The 18,182-nt window shown below is 36.9% G+C and overlaps 1 protein-coding gene across 1 annotated transcript in view; it reads right to left on the reverse strand.

Moving 5' to 3' along the window:
• Positions 1-18,182, reverse strand: part of SMOC2 (SPARC related modular calcium binding 2) — a gene marked incomplete at both ends in the record, with an annotated part of 135,482 nt that overhangs the window by 71,118 nt on the left and 46,182 nt on the right. The window contains 2 exons of the mRNA XM_080615874.1: positions 5,032-5,131; positions 6,226-6,332. Of these exons, the coding sequence (XP_080472000.1) occupies positions 5,032-5,131; positions 6,226-6,332 (207 nt within the window). The remainder of the gene's footprint in view (positions 1-5,031; positions 5,132-6,225; positions 6,333-18,182) is intronic.

The raw sequence follows: 18,182 nt of genomic DNA on the forward strand, positions 1-18,182 counted from the left end.
AAATTTATATAACATTCCACATCTTATATCAGAAAAATCTTTCCAGATTTCGTTAACACCAAGATGCCTTCAGATTACTCCATCTGTATGTGAAATGTTGAGAAATAATGACTTTATAATATTTATGCACAGTCACGGAAAATTGAATTACTCTCTCTATGGTTTGCTTTTTTTTTTTCTACCCTAAATTTTGATGGAAATTTGATGCATGAAGGAAGAGAGTGTCATTCACAAAGGCTAACTTAATCACAGTGAATTTAATTCACTATGAATGCTAGGAAATTTATTTCACTAAAATGCTAGGATTTTCCTAAGTGAATGCTAGGAAAATTAGGTTCACTGGGCTAAAATGAATTTTTTAATAGTCTTGAGAAGCTAACAAAAATATTCAGAGAATTTCCTACAAAGAAAATTCTGTGCCCTCACATAGTTTCACCTGCAGTTTTCAATTTATGCAGCAGAAAATTTTCTTCTTGTCTCAAAGTTCAAGGGGAGAAGGTTTATTGAGCTTTTATCATTTTTTTTCTACCATTTTCTGAATATATTTAAGTAGAAGTACTACTATTTAAAATTATGGAAGGAAGTTGCATTTGCAAGTTTCTAGAAAATTGTATCTTCAATTCTTACAACAGATGCTCACATTTTCAGCAAGGCAACAAAGAGAAATAGCAACTTATAACTTCAATAAAAGTTAGGCAATACAACCAGCTTCCAAGTTTTCAGTGCACTGTAAGACACCAAAACACCACATAAAAATATTTATGGAATGAGAGAGGGCAAGGAGGGAAATTAGATTCAGGAGCATTATTTTAACAAGGAGAATGCAGTACTATTCTAGCTTAGCCATCTATCCATTTATGATTCTGATGAATAAAACCAAAACCAAACCAACTAACCAAACAAACAAAAAACCCCAACAAACAAACAGAAATATTAATGCCTTACTTTGTTGCAAACCCCAGAATTCCACTGAGTTTCACTATAGCAACTTCCGAGGCACAATAAACCTTCCAGGGAATGTGATGTAAGTCTTGTGGTTTGTAATTTTAGAAATATCCGTTTTCTATAGATATGGTCATATGCAACTGGCCTTTAAAAAAGAATGTGAGAATCTACTATTATCTAATATATATAATGATTTATGATCTCGAATACTTGATATCTAATCACTGAATGCAGATATCAAGAAACAGGAATGTTATCTTCCCAAGTTGTTTCTTCCTCACATATGGATGTGTCTGGCTGTGTATGTATAGGGAAAGTACTCTGTATGGGGGCAGAAGATATACCTGATTCAAGGATGGGTATTTTTACCAGCTAACAAAAGCAATGTAATGTAAATTTTTAAAGGTTCATTGCATTCCCACATGTTTGTTTTCATCATTTCTGAGTTTTTAATGGCACTTGTATTTTGGTCTTAAAAATGATCACGCCATCTTAATCGTAAGGTAGTAAAAGTACTTGACAAAAAAAAACCATGTCTCCATACCTCTGCAATCTCACTAGCAGAAGCCCAGAATATTAAATAAGGCTTAAAAACCCTACAATAGGCAAACACTGTATTTTTCAATGATAATTTAACACCTGCTTCTCAATTTCTGCCCCATTTCCCAGGACTCCGTACCTGTAGAATTTCTGCAGTTCCCTGCAGTGCTGATAACAGAGATGGGGAGTTGTAAAAATGTCTTTTTTATGTCTGGTGTTCTTTAGTGAAAGTATTGGGGGACATTCATCATTTTTAAGGAGCTTTCTTTTTAGTGCTGTCATGGGAATGTGTTTGATTTACTCTCCTTCTCACCACTGCTCCTGCAACAGTGGAGATTACTTCCATGGTGTGGAATGACATTCTGAGATTTATCGTGTGTGTTTTACCAATACCAAGTGCTGTGCAGGAATAACTGGAAAGGATGGGGGAAAAAAAGCCTCTTTCAAGTAAACACATGGTAATTAAACAAAGGTTTTATATAAATTAGCTGTAGAGTCCTGCATTTTTTAATGCTGCTTATAACCTTCATCTTTCCACACCTTGTGTCTACCAAAAAAGACAACTTCAGGAAGAGTAACCAGAACACCACACTGAGCAAAAAATAGCTCATACAGCTACTGTAGGTACATAAAAAATATTCACATGACACTTTTCTGCCCCAGGACCTGAGGTAGCTTTAGGAAGCATCATGTTTTGCATCTAACCAATATTAACAGTTAGATAAACTTAGAGGTTGTTTCACATATCTAATATCACATTGTAAATGTGAAACATGGATAGGGGATGGGATTGGTTAACCAAACTCCTATCTGCCCATCCCAAATTCTGCTCCATATTTCCTCTATTAAAATCCAAGTTCTTCCAGGCTGCCATGCTCTTCTTTCCTATTTCTGGATATTCACCAAAGTCAAAGGTGGCTCTACTGGGAGAAAACGAAAGGCAAGAAATTATCCCATAACTTAGGAACAGCACAGTTGATTAGACATGTATTCAAAACTTATCTGAAGTTACTGAAGAACTAACATAAAATTGAAAAGAAACACTGAACAATTTCATTAAAATAAGAAATTTTTACACATTCCATGGTATCACATTTCCTCTGAGAAAATCATTATGAAAGCACATTCACAATTAACTCTACCTGCCATCTTGGTTGTCTGTGCACATTCTTCTCTAGATGAAAAAGGTGGCAAAAGTGATCTTGTTCAAAAAAAAGTCTAGTAAGTGCAAACTGAGAAATTTGCATAAATGTCTTTGAAATAGCTATAGAATCATGCCTGCAAAATATTCAGAAGCAAATGAAAACACATACACATGCTGGTGTCAGCCTGCCACTGCTACAGGAGACCTGCATGCAATGTCTGAAAGTAGCAAGGCAATGCCTACATCAAGGCTAGCTACAACAACATGTATTAGACTGAATGGGGACAATAGCGTTGGAAGAAATGGCATCCCTGAAACATTAGTTAGAACAGAAGTGCATCTACTCAACTTCAGCATATACACTAATATTTTGATTGTAATTCCTGTGCATAGTGGTACTAAAGAAAAATGTACAAAAGGGAATCAATGGTGATCTGGAAAACATCAACAGTCCTGGGGGAAAAAAAAACCCTCTGTTATCTTAAACAGGTGGCAATTTTGAATATATAGTGCAAAATGGGAGAAGGGTGATGTTGTGCTTCAGGCTTTCATTCTGCAATATAAGAGCAAAGTTTTGCCTTATTATACCACATCAGGTTCTGAGAAAATCTGTAGCTGCCTTCTCTGCTGAATGAGGTTTCTCCAGACCTCTTAAGACTATGACCTTAGCTGCTACCACTGCAAAATCCCCTAGCATTTCAAATCTATTTCCAAACACTGTTGTAGCTGGACTTCTTTCCTGAGGGACAAAGGGGTATATTGTCCCTTGACAATATACAATATCAAATGTGAGAGGACTGATACAAGCAGGGGAGGAAATGTGCAGAGATGATCCCAAGGGATCTCATAACAATTGGAAAATTACCCACTATCTTCCATGAAGCAAAATCATACTCTGCATACTCACCTGGACCCTGGAGCAGTCTCTTTATGTCTGAGCTACTAAATTAAGATCAAGTGCTACTATCACCTTCTCCTTGTTAGCATTTCTGTAAAAAATTTCCCAGCCCTCCAAAAACAAACTGAAGCAGTCTGGAAGTTTATCTGATAGACACATGAATATAGCTTTGAGAGGAACTAAGGTCTTGTTCTTGTAATGATAGAATAATTCTTATAATAATCTATTAACTAACCTAGAACTACACTGAAACTTCTCCTCAATAATACTGAATATAAATAGAAAAAGTGAAGTTGTTCTATTAATATTTGGTATTACTGAGGTGAAGCAACTATTATTATAAGTGAAAGCAACTAACTCAGCAACATTTTGAGCCAAAAATAATGTCATTTGTTCTGGGACTGTTCATACACTTGAGATTTATATTTATTATCAATGTCAATGAAAGACAGTTAGAAGCAAATTCCTAAGCACAACCCCTTTTTCACTGATGTCAGTGAAGCATAAAACCACTATTCTAACCAGTCTTCTGAAAATGTCATTCATTTGTAATTACACTAGAATGAATGTACATTTTTCTCTATTTTAAGGCTTCTGAACATTTTATATTATTTTTCACAACTGTCTGTCATTGTACAATGACTTTTCATACTGGATCAAAAGGATTAGTCTGAAAAATATTCTTTCTGGCTAAAGTTCACCTACAGACAAGATGCATGGGAGATTCTCTAAATCATTGAAACAAGACAGACCTTAGAAGCTGAATTAACTATTTATACCTTTGTTGAAACTTTCTCAGTAGTCCCTTCCTCCATTTATTAAATCATCAATATTGTGCTTGAACGACTGAAGTTAATCGGACCAGGTGAATTCCCTCAAACGCCCCAATCCACTTTCTTTTTCAGCTTCACTTACATTATCAGGTTAGCTTTTTAAAGCTATTTTCCAGTTTCTGACAGAGAATGGTGCTGCAGCACAAACAGGCATACATTACATAGTTTTAAAGTATTTTTAGAGCTATGTCCATGCAATTCTCTCAGCCTCAAGGAAGGTGAATAGCAATTCCGGCAACTGCTCGTACACTTGGGGTTTATATGTCAATCAAAGATGGTCAGAAGCAAATACCTAAAAAGCAGTGAACCTGTTAATTGTCCTGATAAAAGACAAAAGGCAGTACATATGGCAAATGAGTATGACTGCAAAAAACCCCTTCAATAGCTAGATTATACTACTACAATTAAAATAGATGGATCGATCATAGAATCACAGGGAGGATTAGGGTGGCAGTGACTTCAGACCTCATGCAGGGCTAGCTTAAAAGTTAGGCCAACTTTCTCAAAGCCTTGTCCGGTTGAGTTTTGCAAATCCCTAAGGTCATCCACGGCTTCTGCCAACACCTGTCTGTGAGCTGAACCACTCTTCCAGCGAAGAATTTTCCTCCTTAAGTCTAATCACATGCCACATAAATCTGCTATTCATGAGACAATGTTGTAGCAAGTCTTACCTGGGCACCGGGGAGTTTTGTGGGCCACAGCAGTACCACTGATAGGACGACCATTGGGAGTGACACACCAGCAGTATCCAGTATAACTATGGCACTGAACCTGTCAGGAATGAGATGAACCACGTGCAGTTTGTTAGACATATGTCTGTTATCCCACAGTATTCATGACATGAGTATGAAACACTAGTCCAGTGAACTACATCCTAGAACAATAAACCATAATGGACCTAATCTCAGTCCTACATATGATTCTTCAGCAGAAAGAGGTTTATTTCAAGCAAAGTGTGGTAGTCCTTCAGAACTGAGTGAAGAGAAAACTATTGAAATATGTGGTTGTTTACACTATTTCAGAAGACTGAGGTGCAGGTGCTATGAAAACCTCACAATGAAGTTCCTCAAGAGACATATAAAATGTTACTGAAGCAAGCAATCTTGATTTTTTTTCCACATAGAGAACATATTGTTCCACCCACTGAAGGAGCAGGACAGAGTGCTTCTGCCAGCATTATTCATATCCCAAGCTGTCAGAAAGGAAACTCTTGGAATTCCTGTTAGAAATCAATTGCATTGTAATTCCTGAAGGCCCATATCACTTCCCTCACCATTTTTGAAATAAGAAGGATCGTCTTCAGCACAACTTCACAACAGAATTGCAGTACAGAGGCAGCAAAAGGTGATGTTGATTGGAATACTTATCACAGAGTAAGCTTCTAACTGCATCCCTTCTGAATTCCATGATCTAAGCAAATTAGTCTTAGACCATATGCTTGTGCAGAAATTCAGCTGAGAATAGGGAAGAATTCTCTATGATTCATGCTTTAGCACTAAGATATGGACTCTGGTTACATTTCTGGTCCAAATGAGGAACAGATCAGAAACTCCAAGCATTTTACCATCTGATGAAAAGGATTCAGGGGGCTACAAGAATGACTCAGATGCCTCAGCCTAGACGAACATGGAGTGCATTGCATGAAAAATGATAATGTTTGGCTCTTTTGCTGGCCAACTGAAAAAAAAAAAAAACAAGGACTTGGCACAAAACATGAATTTTCCTTCTGTTTTTTAACATCAGCCTTAGCACAAATTACATTTTGAAATCACATTTCCCTTCATTACATTGGTCTCTTTTTCATTTTCTACAAACACACATATTCCAATGTTTCCAGCAAGATACTGAATGAAAAAATTTTCAACCTGACTATATGTGCCATCGTCATTGCATTCTGGGATAAACACTTGTTGAAATTCCTTGCGAGCTTGTTCTTGGGTGTACTTCCTCTCAGCCACACATCTGGAAACATCTAGAGAGAGGGAGAAGACAAATCAGTTGGATAATGCAATACGAAGAAATGATAAGTGATAATCTAAATTAGGAAAAATAAGGAAGGACCTGAGATGCATAAAGAAGAATTATAATCAGTGAAAATGTACAATCACTTGCAATACTTTTAGGAAAGAAAACCAGTAGAAGACAATTTCTAGGCAACAATCCAGAACTGGGAAAAGAGATGGAGAGATGCCTGGAGAGGCAACCTTGCTGCTCCAACTGCTGAGAAAGGGTGGAAGCCCAAAGCGGGTTTCTCCTACGAATTTAGCACAGCAATAGATACTATATTGTGTCCCACAATATTCTTTCAGTGCTGGTGGCAGCACAAGGTTTCCAGAGCTTCAGGAAAGGCAAAGCAGGCAGCAGAAGCCTTGTATTTCCTACTGTGACTTTACACACTGTCAACTGCAGTTAGGCAGCAACCTCAGCTGTGAGTACAGGTGTGCCTACCAGGCTGATAAAATAAATGTAATAAAATATGTTGTACACTATAGGGGTTTACTGGGGAGGTGATTCTAATAATTTTGGACATTAATTCATACTATGGTAAAATTTAGTGTAAGTTTATGATTTAGACATGGCATAAGTCAAGTCTACCACATGGTCCTTTTTTGTCCACTGTGTGGTTACTAGCACCATCTCCTACATTACTTGGTACTCGTCTTCTTCCAAGACAAGGTAGAAAACTAGACAGCTTTAATTCAGTTAACTTTCTATTGTCTAATAAATTATATTGTCTACTACATATACTTTACTTCAATTAGGCAGACAAGGACTGAGAAAAGACGCACAACCTTCTTTGTTTAAAGCTGCTACAGATTTTAGCATTTTGCTGACGCAGAATCAATACTTTAGGATCTACTTGAGCTATGCTGTTTCAGAAGAAATGAGAATACCAGGCAAGTTTAAGGTAGTATTAATGGTTTCAAGATGTGACTGTAACATCTGAATTAGAATGATCTCAAACACACAAGCATAAAAAATTGCTGCTTCTGATCCCGTTTTGACTGTTAACTGTTTCACAGTAACTGACTAGGTCGCTTTTAGAGCTAAAACTGTCCAGTGATTACCTGTGAGACAGGAGTGTTGTGGGATCCATGAATGTTCATGCAGTTATTCGAAAGCACAAGGACAGGCCTTCCAGTCCATGCAGGTTGCACACTGAACAGAATCTGAACAGTGAGGCAAAACCACTTCCACTTCCCTATTTGATATCAGCATATCTTGACAGGTTTTTGGCATCTAAAAGTCCTCAGGAACATACAGGTGAGCCAGCTAAGTTCCCAGTTCCCCAAGCACCCTCTCTGTGCCAGTGTCAGCCGGACACACATGCACAGAACCACCACGGAAACTTGGTGCAACTGCGGAAGTCCTTGGTACAGGACGAATCTTTCACTGGTCATCTCCACCAAGCTTTGGACAACTCACCTGTCAACATTAGCATAAAAAATTTCCTTCAAGCTCTAGGTAATCTGGTGTGGAAGTGCAGCTTAATGAGGACAGAAACTGGTCCTCCGCATCTGAATCCTGAAAACAAAATTGGGGCCCCTTAATTCTAATCTTTGTATTGATTTCCCTTCTGATCTTGGATTCATGTGCACTACTTCTGTGCATTAGTTTACTCTTCTCATAGGAGCATTATGAGAGTTCATGTTGGTAAAATGCCCAAAATACATGTTTCACTTTGAAAAGCTGTATTTCAGTGTTAACAACCTTAATCATATCATGTTATTGCAGAAGGAATATTCACAGAGATGCAATGATACCTAAAATGGACCGAAAAATCCAACCGTCCAGAAACGTGAGAAAAATAACAAGGAACTGAATTAATTTGTACTCTGGTCCTTTAATAACCTGTTTCATGAAGGGAAAATTATAGTCAATGTACTGTGCAGCTCAAGTGAAGCCTGTTAATATATGCACTGCCAAACCTTTTTGGGAAAAAGAAAAAGGGAAGATTTTAAGCAAGCTTTGGTGTCATAAGCCTTCTTCTGAGCATGATTTGGTTATACAGTACTTAATAACATGTGGTTTTAATGTAGCTAGTATTTTAACTGAAAATAAATCACTCCTTTGTTGGCCCTCTGTCCTCGTTTTTCTAGAATGACATGTGGTTTAAATGTCTAAAAGGAAAAGTGATATAAATTCCATCACATAAGGTCTCTGGTATAGTACCAGTAGGGTTGTAAATTATCTCCAATATTTGAATTATCATAAAAACATGCCAAGGAGAAAGAGAAGTTCTCCAAAACCGTCCACCACTTGTTCCTAAACAGCCTGATGCTCTAAAGGCCTCCTATTTCTAGATGATCTAATGTGCTTTAAAATCAACAATGACCAAATTTAGTGGAATACAAAATTCCCATCTGAAGCCTTATTTTGTATTATATAACCATGGAAACATTTTAAAGCTGTGGGCATCACTGTGCTTCAGTATACCCAAAATAAATCCATGAAGATTTCTTATCAAGTTAAACATCTGAAACTGTGTATTGTCAAAATATTATTTCCAGTTCTTTTTTTTTCATTTCACCAAGGTATTACCACAAGGGAATAACTAAGACACACAGATAAAGTCTAAGCCTGATAGAAGAAATGTGATAGGATGGTCAAGATAAAAAGAAGGCATACAAAAACATTCTTCCTCAGAATATTAATGAACATTAAATTAATAATTCAGAAGAGCCAAATTCCTTTGAAATAAAACATCACTGAATCCAAAATAAGTTATAATACTTTTTACAATAAATTTGCAGGATTTACACCACCTGAGAATCTGCATCTGTGTCCTGATTGCAATACCTTCTAAATCTACTGCATGCTTTCAAACATATTTTCTGAAGGAAAAGAAGAATTCAAGATATTTATGTGCTAGACATCAATGCAAAGTAGCAGCTGAAAAAAGATGAGAAGATCAATTCTTGCCATGATTGGGAAGAAGTCTGAAACATGAGCTCACATCAACTATCAGACAAGAGATAGATTTAGGTACATTTTGCAGCTCCTAGCAGGCAAGTCAGTGATAGGGAAGATCTTAATCCATAGGTAAAGAAACCTTTTACATTGTTATTGTTTCTGCTCACTCAACAAAGCCAAATCTGGGACTCATTGTGCAAAGTCCTGTGAGTGCACCCAGACAATTCTTGTCAATGGGCTCACACAAATCTCAAAGTGCGTGAATCTAGGCTTAAGTGGATTGACAGAAGGAGGTTTATTGGAATACTGGCATCTAAGGAGATACCGGTTAAGTCGCTCATATACAGATTCAATTTTCCTCTTTCTCTAGAACAGAAATCACTCAGATCAGGATGGACTCTGATTATTTTGACATAAAGACTGAGAATGAAAAGTAGTGGAACATACCTGGTAGCTCTCTGCTGATTTATCAGCCCACAGCCTTGATTTTTATGATCATGGACCCTAACCAAAGCAAGCTAAACTCTTGTCAAATGAATGGCATTCACACTGGTGACAAACAACCTAACAGCAGAGGGGCCTCCAAATCTGCAAGATGTTGGAAGGATGAAAAGAACTATGCAATGCTGTGCATCACGGGAAAAATTCAGCCTTGTTTCACTGTTGCTATATTAGATTTTTAGCTCTAAAAAAAAAAATCTGCTTTTATTTAAAATTTTGGAACCATCCAGCTGAAAAATAAGGAGCTTGAAATGGTCACTTGTTTCTGACTAGAATTCCCATTATATTTTATTTTTCTTCCCAGCTTAAGTATTAATAAGGGACTCAGCAGGCTCAAGACAGAATCTGGTATATGACCTGGTGAAACAACCATTTGATTATAAGTGATGTAAAAAGCTGGCTGAAATGAGGCTTTATTTGCCTACACTCAGACAATGAGAAAAACAATTTTGCAGCTATGTATGCCTAGAAGTAATTGTGAATTATGTCAATGACTGACTCAGTGAGATTTTACCTTCTCAACTCCAGCAGAATGGGCTTTTACATTCCAGAAGATTGCTGGGAATCTCGTAGCATAGAAACTAAGCATGAAGATGCACAAGTGTACCTTAAATAAGCTCACTTAGACTGTAAAAAGCTGTCAAACTGGGTTGGTACAGGGCTTGAGGCATTTTAGTACAGTACGTTGGCCAATGTTTGATAGTACAACTGTGATTCAGCACTAGCACTGCAAAGGCAGCTAAAGGTTTAAGAAGACAAATGCACCCTGGCGTTTATAACTCAAGACAGAAACGGGCGCATTAGGGTGGACAGGAGTACACAGAACTGAGATTACAGAGCTGTAGCTGTTTGGGGAGGACTTTCTGAATTGCCCTAGTGAAAATTCCTGAAAAGACCTGTGTCTGGAAGGCACAGATGAAATATAGAGCCATCTTAATTTTTTGCTAAGCTTCTATATGCAACAGGGAAGAATTTCACCTACTAAGTGAAGTGGCACTGATACACTGCTGCAGGGCCCAGAACCAGGTGTTGTCATGCGTGACACCTGGGAGCACAGGATTTCCTGAGTTAGCATTGAAGTCAATAGGAAATTGCAGTACCCAAGTAAATTCTGGAAACAGAATCAGTCTCACAAGCAGAATAGGGCTGACTTGGAACTAATTTTATTTTATGCCTTATTTCCAACAGCAGAGCACCAAAACCACTGAGCTTTGAGGGCGGGGGGGGAAGGGGAGAACCAAACCAAAAATACCACCAAACATTCTTGAATAATATATCACTCAGAGAAGTTTATGACTGGAAAGTAGAAGTTTATCTCTAAGACAATGACACAAACTCATCAAGGGTGTAAACACCATCTCTAAAGTGACATTTAATACAATTGAATTTACAGCAACTTTGGGGCTCCACAGGGAGATCTAACCCAGGTTCTCTCATGGAAAAGTAAACAACTTGCCAAAAGAATAGATAAATCTCTTGCAAAGGTTTTGGTTTAGCTCATCTGGTATTTCTTGGTTTGCTATATATTTCAGTAAGAATAAAAGTACATTTCCCAGTCCCAATACACTGAGCAGACTTTGCTTGCTGTCAAAGAGATTATTGTGTGTGACACAAGTTTGTTATGTATTTATGCATAAAATACACTTCACATATTTAGTTATTTTATTATAGATGAAATATTCTGCTGAACAGATCAGAAATATTTACCATTTTGTTAAAACTATTAATAAAGTGGTTAAACTTAATTATTTGAAGAAAAAGTTCCCTTGAGGACTTCCCACAGGTACTTAGCTGTTCTTATGCTTGAAAGAAAGCTTCCCTAAAGTCACATAGATGAGAACAAGCAGCCCTACTACAGTCACAAATATTCACATATCTCTCACTGCTTCTCCATAGGTTTCCCTTATCGCTGCTCTGTTATGCCAGAATACCTATATAAACTTACCTGCCCTTAAATTTAGGAACATACAATGCAACAAGCTGTTTAAAGTTAGCACTTTACTGAATTGTCCTAACGATGATCCAGAGTTTTTTTCTACTTCTGTGTTTCTTTCCCACTGCTATACCCTTTTTATAACTCATAGTGATATGATGAAATCGAATGGTCTTCATTTGTAGTTAAACACAAAATTGTTTTATTCAGCACACAATCTGTATTGGAGTTCAGCACACCATTTGGTTTACATGACAAACTACACATAATATGAAAATTTTCTATAATATTTGACCTAGGTCTGTCTATATTCCAACGAATTGATCATGTTTACCAACAAAGCATGTAAATAGCTGTAGTTTCTAGCTAGGAAGCACATAGTGAGCTATACATGCTCAAAGTTTCAGTTTCAAAGATGCAGAGATTATTAGCCTCTTGGGTTGGAAAGGATGCCAGCACAGACATTTAGCCTGACAGCCATAAAATAGACTTGCTGCTTCATAACAAGGGCTGCCCAGCTCTTTCACTATTTATTTTTATTGCTGCTTTCTGGATTCAAACAAAACAACAGAGCAATCTTAGCCTCAACTCTACTGGCATCTGACAAGCAGTGTGGGGTTTCTTTGTTATTTTGTTGGTTCAACACCCCCACACATACCCCCATTTTGTAACCACCCAGCAATTTAGATAGCTAAGCTTTAAGATAAAATAATGTTGCTCTGGATTCCTTCTTGGCACAATAATATTTCTGTGTATTTGCTAACAGTCACATTTGGAGAGATACAGTCTGACTAGAACTGAATCAAATATTTGCAAGAAAAACTAAAGCTACAGCTTTCTGATTTTTTACATCCTGAAGGCCAAACCAGGCTTTCTGAACAGAGCAAGATTACTTTCATACAATTGCAGTAGTGCATAGTTGATTCTAAAAAGATACCTTTTTTTTTTTTTTTACCTAAAATTGATCCTATATGCTTTGTTTCTCTGCAGCCTAGCTTTGGCAAATTATGCTTGAAGAAATATTATGAAGAAAAATTGAGTATTTTAAAGAGAGATAAATTTCACCTCCAGCAAACTGTGGATACTATTTCAGTGTTACTTGTCCTGTGTTCCAGTAGATACATTAAAAAGAGCAAAGGATATTCCACAAAAATATTCCAAACATACTTAAAACTCTATCTACCTGCAACAAATTCCTACCAGAAAGTATAATCAGAAACCAACTCCTCTTGCTTTCAGAGACTACATAAATTATAATCTCCGTATAGAGATACCTTTTGTTCACCAAGACGTTGAGTATTTTCTTCCTCAAATTAACATTTTTACTACAGTGGCTTGATGCATAACAGCTTGACACATAGTATAAATGAAGACTCAAAATCAAAATGAGGGTGGGGCTGAACAATATTTTTATCTGGATTGTCAGAATTACAGTGGGGAAATGTGTAGTCATCATACAGATTAAACATAGTGTCTGCAGTAAGAAAATATGTCTGAAAAAGGAGACAGCTCCTAGATTATTTTTTTTTAATAAAACTCTGCCCTGTAATTGATTTTTTCCCAGCATCCCTTTTTTTTTTGTTTGTTTTTGGTTTGGGGTTTTTTTTATTTTTATTTTTCCTAAGACTAAGGACAAGTGAGAACTGTTCTTATTTCAGTCTGCAGATTGTGCAAGCTCTCTGTGTGTTCAGGATTACTTTATAAACTGATTCCTTGGTCCAGTCCCACAGCTAGGAAGAGTACCAAACCTACCCACTACGTCCTTCTCTCTCCAAAGGAAACATCTCAGGAGTATATCCTGCTAGGCAGCAGGTGGCCTGGCTAAGCCAATAGCCCTGTCCATACACTGACCTATGGGACATGCTCAGGCAGTGCGAGCACACATTGAGCTCACACCCGGCTCACAGGCAAACCTGAGCTTGAGGGCAACCTCAGGCCTCAAGAATACAGGACAAGGTGTGCACTCAGAAAACATGTCCAGCAGTTATAACTCAGTCCTGTAGCTAAGAGGCGAAAGTAACATTTCCCCAAAAGATGCTTAGGTGGATGGGTTAAAGGATGGAGATTAATTTACCAGCCCAAAAGAACTACTGCCCAGTGATATCTCCTTTCTCTACATGAAAGGAAAAATGATATCAGCATGTTTCTCCAACGGCAGAAAGGTAGCTTAATTCATATTGTTTCAAATTATTTAAGCATGTCCTTGATTCATTCATTAACTCATTGCACTAATCGTTCAAATTAATGAAATTTTCACTATTGCCTAAAGCCCCATTTTAATGAAAAAAAAAAAAAAAATGCTGAGTGTTTCTCTCTTTAAGGAAAGTAAATAGCAAACAGTAAAATACCTCTTTATGAGAAATTCCACTCATATTTTAATGTAGTTCAGTTCCTTATGTGAATTGTAAGAATGAAGATAGCACTTTTTGTTATGTCTAAGATAGCCCATAAAAGAATGGCATTTTTAAACAGCCAGAGTCTTTAAGATACTGTAAATGAATTAAGCTAAACATGAACTATCTAGGGCTTCCAATGGAGAAAAGGGATCTACATAGTTGTAGAATAACAATGACACTACTCTGTGTGACAGCTCTCCTTGGTGTGTTCACGAAGCAGCAAGTCTCTGCCGGGGCAACTTCTGCAAATACTGAAAAAAAGGTTATTTTCAAGTGTATTATTCCTCAAAACTTGCAGTCCACTTTCAATGCAAATTTTAGTTACACCAATAGGAACTCCTCCTCTATGCAGGACACTTTCAGGAGAGATAGAGGCTTTGTAGTTCAGATGGAACATTCCCAGTAGCCAGACAGCCAAAATTCAGTCACAGCATTGCACACGCTCTTCAGCTTCCTCCCGAGAAGTTGCCTAAATCTCAGCATTCACAAAGAGTTCAAATGCATAAAGTTCCAACTACCCCAGATGAACTACAGTGCCAACTCCTCCAATTCACTCATACATCATTAGCAAAACTGCAAATTAACTGCTGCTGTCCACCAGACACTGTCTGCTTTGTGGTGCATTAGAGAAAACCTGTGTTCCCTCAACTAGACACTCCTATTACAGATACCGCTTACATTGAACAAGATGCAATCTGCTAGCAGACTTTCTATACTAGAGACCTGAAGTTACTGAGATGGGAGACAAAAAGCTGTCCAATGAGAATGGAGTTACTCAAAGACACCAGATTCTCAAAAAACTCCATTAGTCCCATAATCTTCCCAAATCCTCCACTAACCTAGCTAGGACTAAAGCTTACTGTCATGTCAAAAGAAAATGCATGGTTTCATTGAAAAATCCTTCGATCCCACTCAGCAACATCCATCATCATCATTTTAGCTTTCAAAGCTAATGCATGTTATTTACTGACACAGTAAACTACTTTAAAAAGCTTTAAATTGTTTGAAAGCTACTACAGGGAAAATATGAGTTCACATTTTCAAAGTTCATCTGAAAAAACTTGTTGAGTAATGAAGAATAAATAAGGTAGCAAACCTGATAGATTTTAGCAGAAGTAAAACTGATAGAAGTCTGCACAAATGAGTTGAAGTATTCTTTTTTTTTTTTTTTGTATTTATAATGTAGTATTTTCAAGGCAATAGAAAATTTGAATATTCTTTGTGCAACCCATTCTATAGCAATAAGACTGAATTTTACAGAGCAATTCTGAACAATTAAAAAAAAAAAGAAAAAAAAAAAAAGCAGAATTCTTCATATGAGATGTACAAGCTGCTCCATAAGAAAAAACAAAGTAACTTGTTTCAGGTAATCACATCTATCATGATTTGTGACAGACATTCAGTGTCACATTCGTAAGATAAAAAAGGAGATCTGCACTTACCAATGCCTCTCCCATTTCTGCTGGGGAAGACACTTTTAGCTGACATTTTGTGCATTTCAGTTTTCATACAAGCCTTTTGGAGCAACCCATACCATGTTCCAAATCATGTAAAATCCCTATTAAATGTAAAACTACAGCTACTGGCCCTACAGGAAAACTGCAGTGCTGAGCAATACTTCCTACTCATTGTGGGCAAATGCATCGTTCTGGTATATAAATTTGAAGCAGGTTCTTTACTTTTTGGAATAAGGTTTTTCCCTCTTTTTATTTTCTTTTTTTTTTTATTTTTTGTAGACACATTACTTCTGCATGGTTGGTCCTATTTTCAAGACTAAGAAATTTCAACTTGTACTTTTTGCATGCACTAACAAAGAGTATCAAAGGCTCAGTTCTGTAGCTTGCAAACGCTTCCTGTGTGACATCCAGAGCTCTCCCATCCCATTCTCACCAGCTGTAGTTTAAGGAACAAGGCTAAGCGCTAAAGGGCTCATACATGAGTTTGTACTAGTCATAAGAATAGATTGATCCTGGCATGTATAACGGCAGTACTGTAAGAGTAGGTAAGCTCAGTTCTCAGGTTGAACTGCCTTAAACCCCTAAAAGAAGATGGCTTTGTGTAATCTACCAGCTTACAGGTGTAGGAAGCCACACTGTGTTCTGGCACTGCTTAATTAATTAGTACAGATATAGCCTCTGTGTCTTTCTGGCTAGTTTAAAAGCAATCACATTGCTTTTCCACTTCTTGTATGTTTTGTTTCTTTGGCTACGCTGGGCCAGATTTACTGTGAAACATTTGCGTGTGTATAGTGGCTCCCCATCACAGGTGATATTTTAACAGTTCCCCTAACACAAATAATATTTCTCAACTGTCAATGTACATTTATTTATTAGATTCATAACCTCATTACACAATAAATTTCTGTGTCAACCAAGTGGCAAATCTCCAGAACTTCAGAGTTTAGATTTTGTTTGGAAAAGTATCCAAAGCTTGGATGCTCACCTACACTACACACAGATTATTCGGGAACTGCAAAAAGAGGCTGGAAATGTTATGAGATTGTAGCTTCTTACAACATTTCCAGACTTGCAATGGATTATATAAAAAAATGAGCATGAGAAAAATAAAATGGTTTTAATTCTGCCAGTTAGCTGTCATTTAATTTCAAGATCCAGGATCTTCAAGTGGTTTCCTTTGCAACGCTAAAGAATTTCCTGGGTTGAGCACTGTTGCTGTGAATGAAACTTGAATTAAGAAAGAAAAGCAAGCATATTTAAGGCAAATTATCCCTTTGTAGTTTTAGTATTTAAGTGATCAGAATCAAGCAGATGAGACAAATGCTGAAATAGGTGAGCAGGAGAAAAGATAGTCAATCTAAATTTGGCTTTCTCAGGAAAAAAAGACAGGGAAAGAAGCCATCTGTCTGGTGGTGTTCCAGACTCCCCTATGGAGGTAAAAAGAAAACATAGCTCTGAATATATAGACAACAAAAATAAAATGATATAAATTTTCTATATAAAATATAGATATTTCTATATAATTTCCATAAAAACATAGAAAATTTACTATATAAACAGAAAAAATATATAAAGAAATTGACTCAATTATTCCAAAAAGTCACTGACATAAACTGTCAGTGTTTAGATTTCTAGCAAATAGAACTGAACTGAACAAGAAGTTGATCACCATGTTTTCAACTAATTAAAATGATACATGGAAGTATTTATTTTTTGTGAACAGGGATTTTTATCTGTGAAAAAGACAGAGCAAGACAGACACAGACTTAAGAATGCCCTTTCTGATCAATGATTGATGACTACCAGGCACAGATTTAAAGTTGTGAATCCTATACCTGGAATTATTTCTTTTCTCCCTTCATAATTTCTGCATGCAAACGTGTATGTTTCTTTCCCTTTTTCTTGCATTAGCAACCTCAAAACTTTCTTTAAATCCAATGCTTTAAGGGAGCAAAGTCTGGTTTTTCAGGGGGACAAATGAACACTTCCAAAAGGATTTGCCAATGAAAGCAAATGCTTAAACCTTGAAAGTTGCCCTGAAATGGAACCATCACTTTTTGGTCAGCCCTACTAAAATAACCCTTCACTCTTTCCTCAAATATCACCTGCAACAACAAATTTCACCACTCAAAAGCAACTGACTATAAGGAGGTCTTAATCTGAGGACTTTCTTAGCTCTTTCAGAAGAATATTTGAAGGGACTATCAAAAGTAGCTTTAGCAATGCTAAAACTGAGACTTGCAGCTAGGCTAACAAATCGTCTTTTTATTATCTAAAGCTTGTTTTTACAGCTTGAAATATTTCTGATGATTTGAGCCATAGGTAGGAGTAGGAATAAAGACACTGGTCACTTCAAAATTTAAGGATGCTTTGTTTGAGTATGAAATACTGTGAAAGAGCACTGGTCTCTTGCTGTTATTGATCAAGTATATTATTGGCAATCGTGTCTATTGCAAATCAAAAGAAAAAACATCTTTAAATACTAGAGTGATGCTTCCCTTCATTTAATTGAAAGGTTTAAAGCATCTGACTGATGAGGGCATGATGTATACTTGCTATTAGCAACACTTAAGCTGCTTAAGGTGCCTAATTCCAAGTCTGCAATAGTATTGACACACTAT

The sequence above is a fragment of the Psittacula echo genome (genome assembly GCF_963264785.1).
Source record: "Psittacula echo genome assembly, chromosome: 4".
NCBI lineage: Eukaryota > Metazoa > Chordata > Aves > Psittaciformes > Psittacidae > Psittacula > Psittacula echo.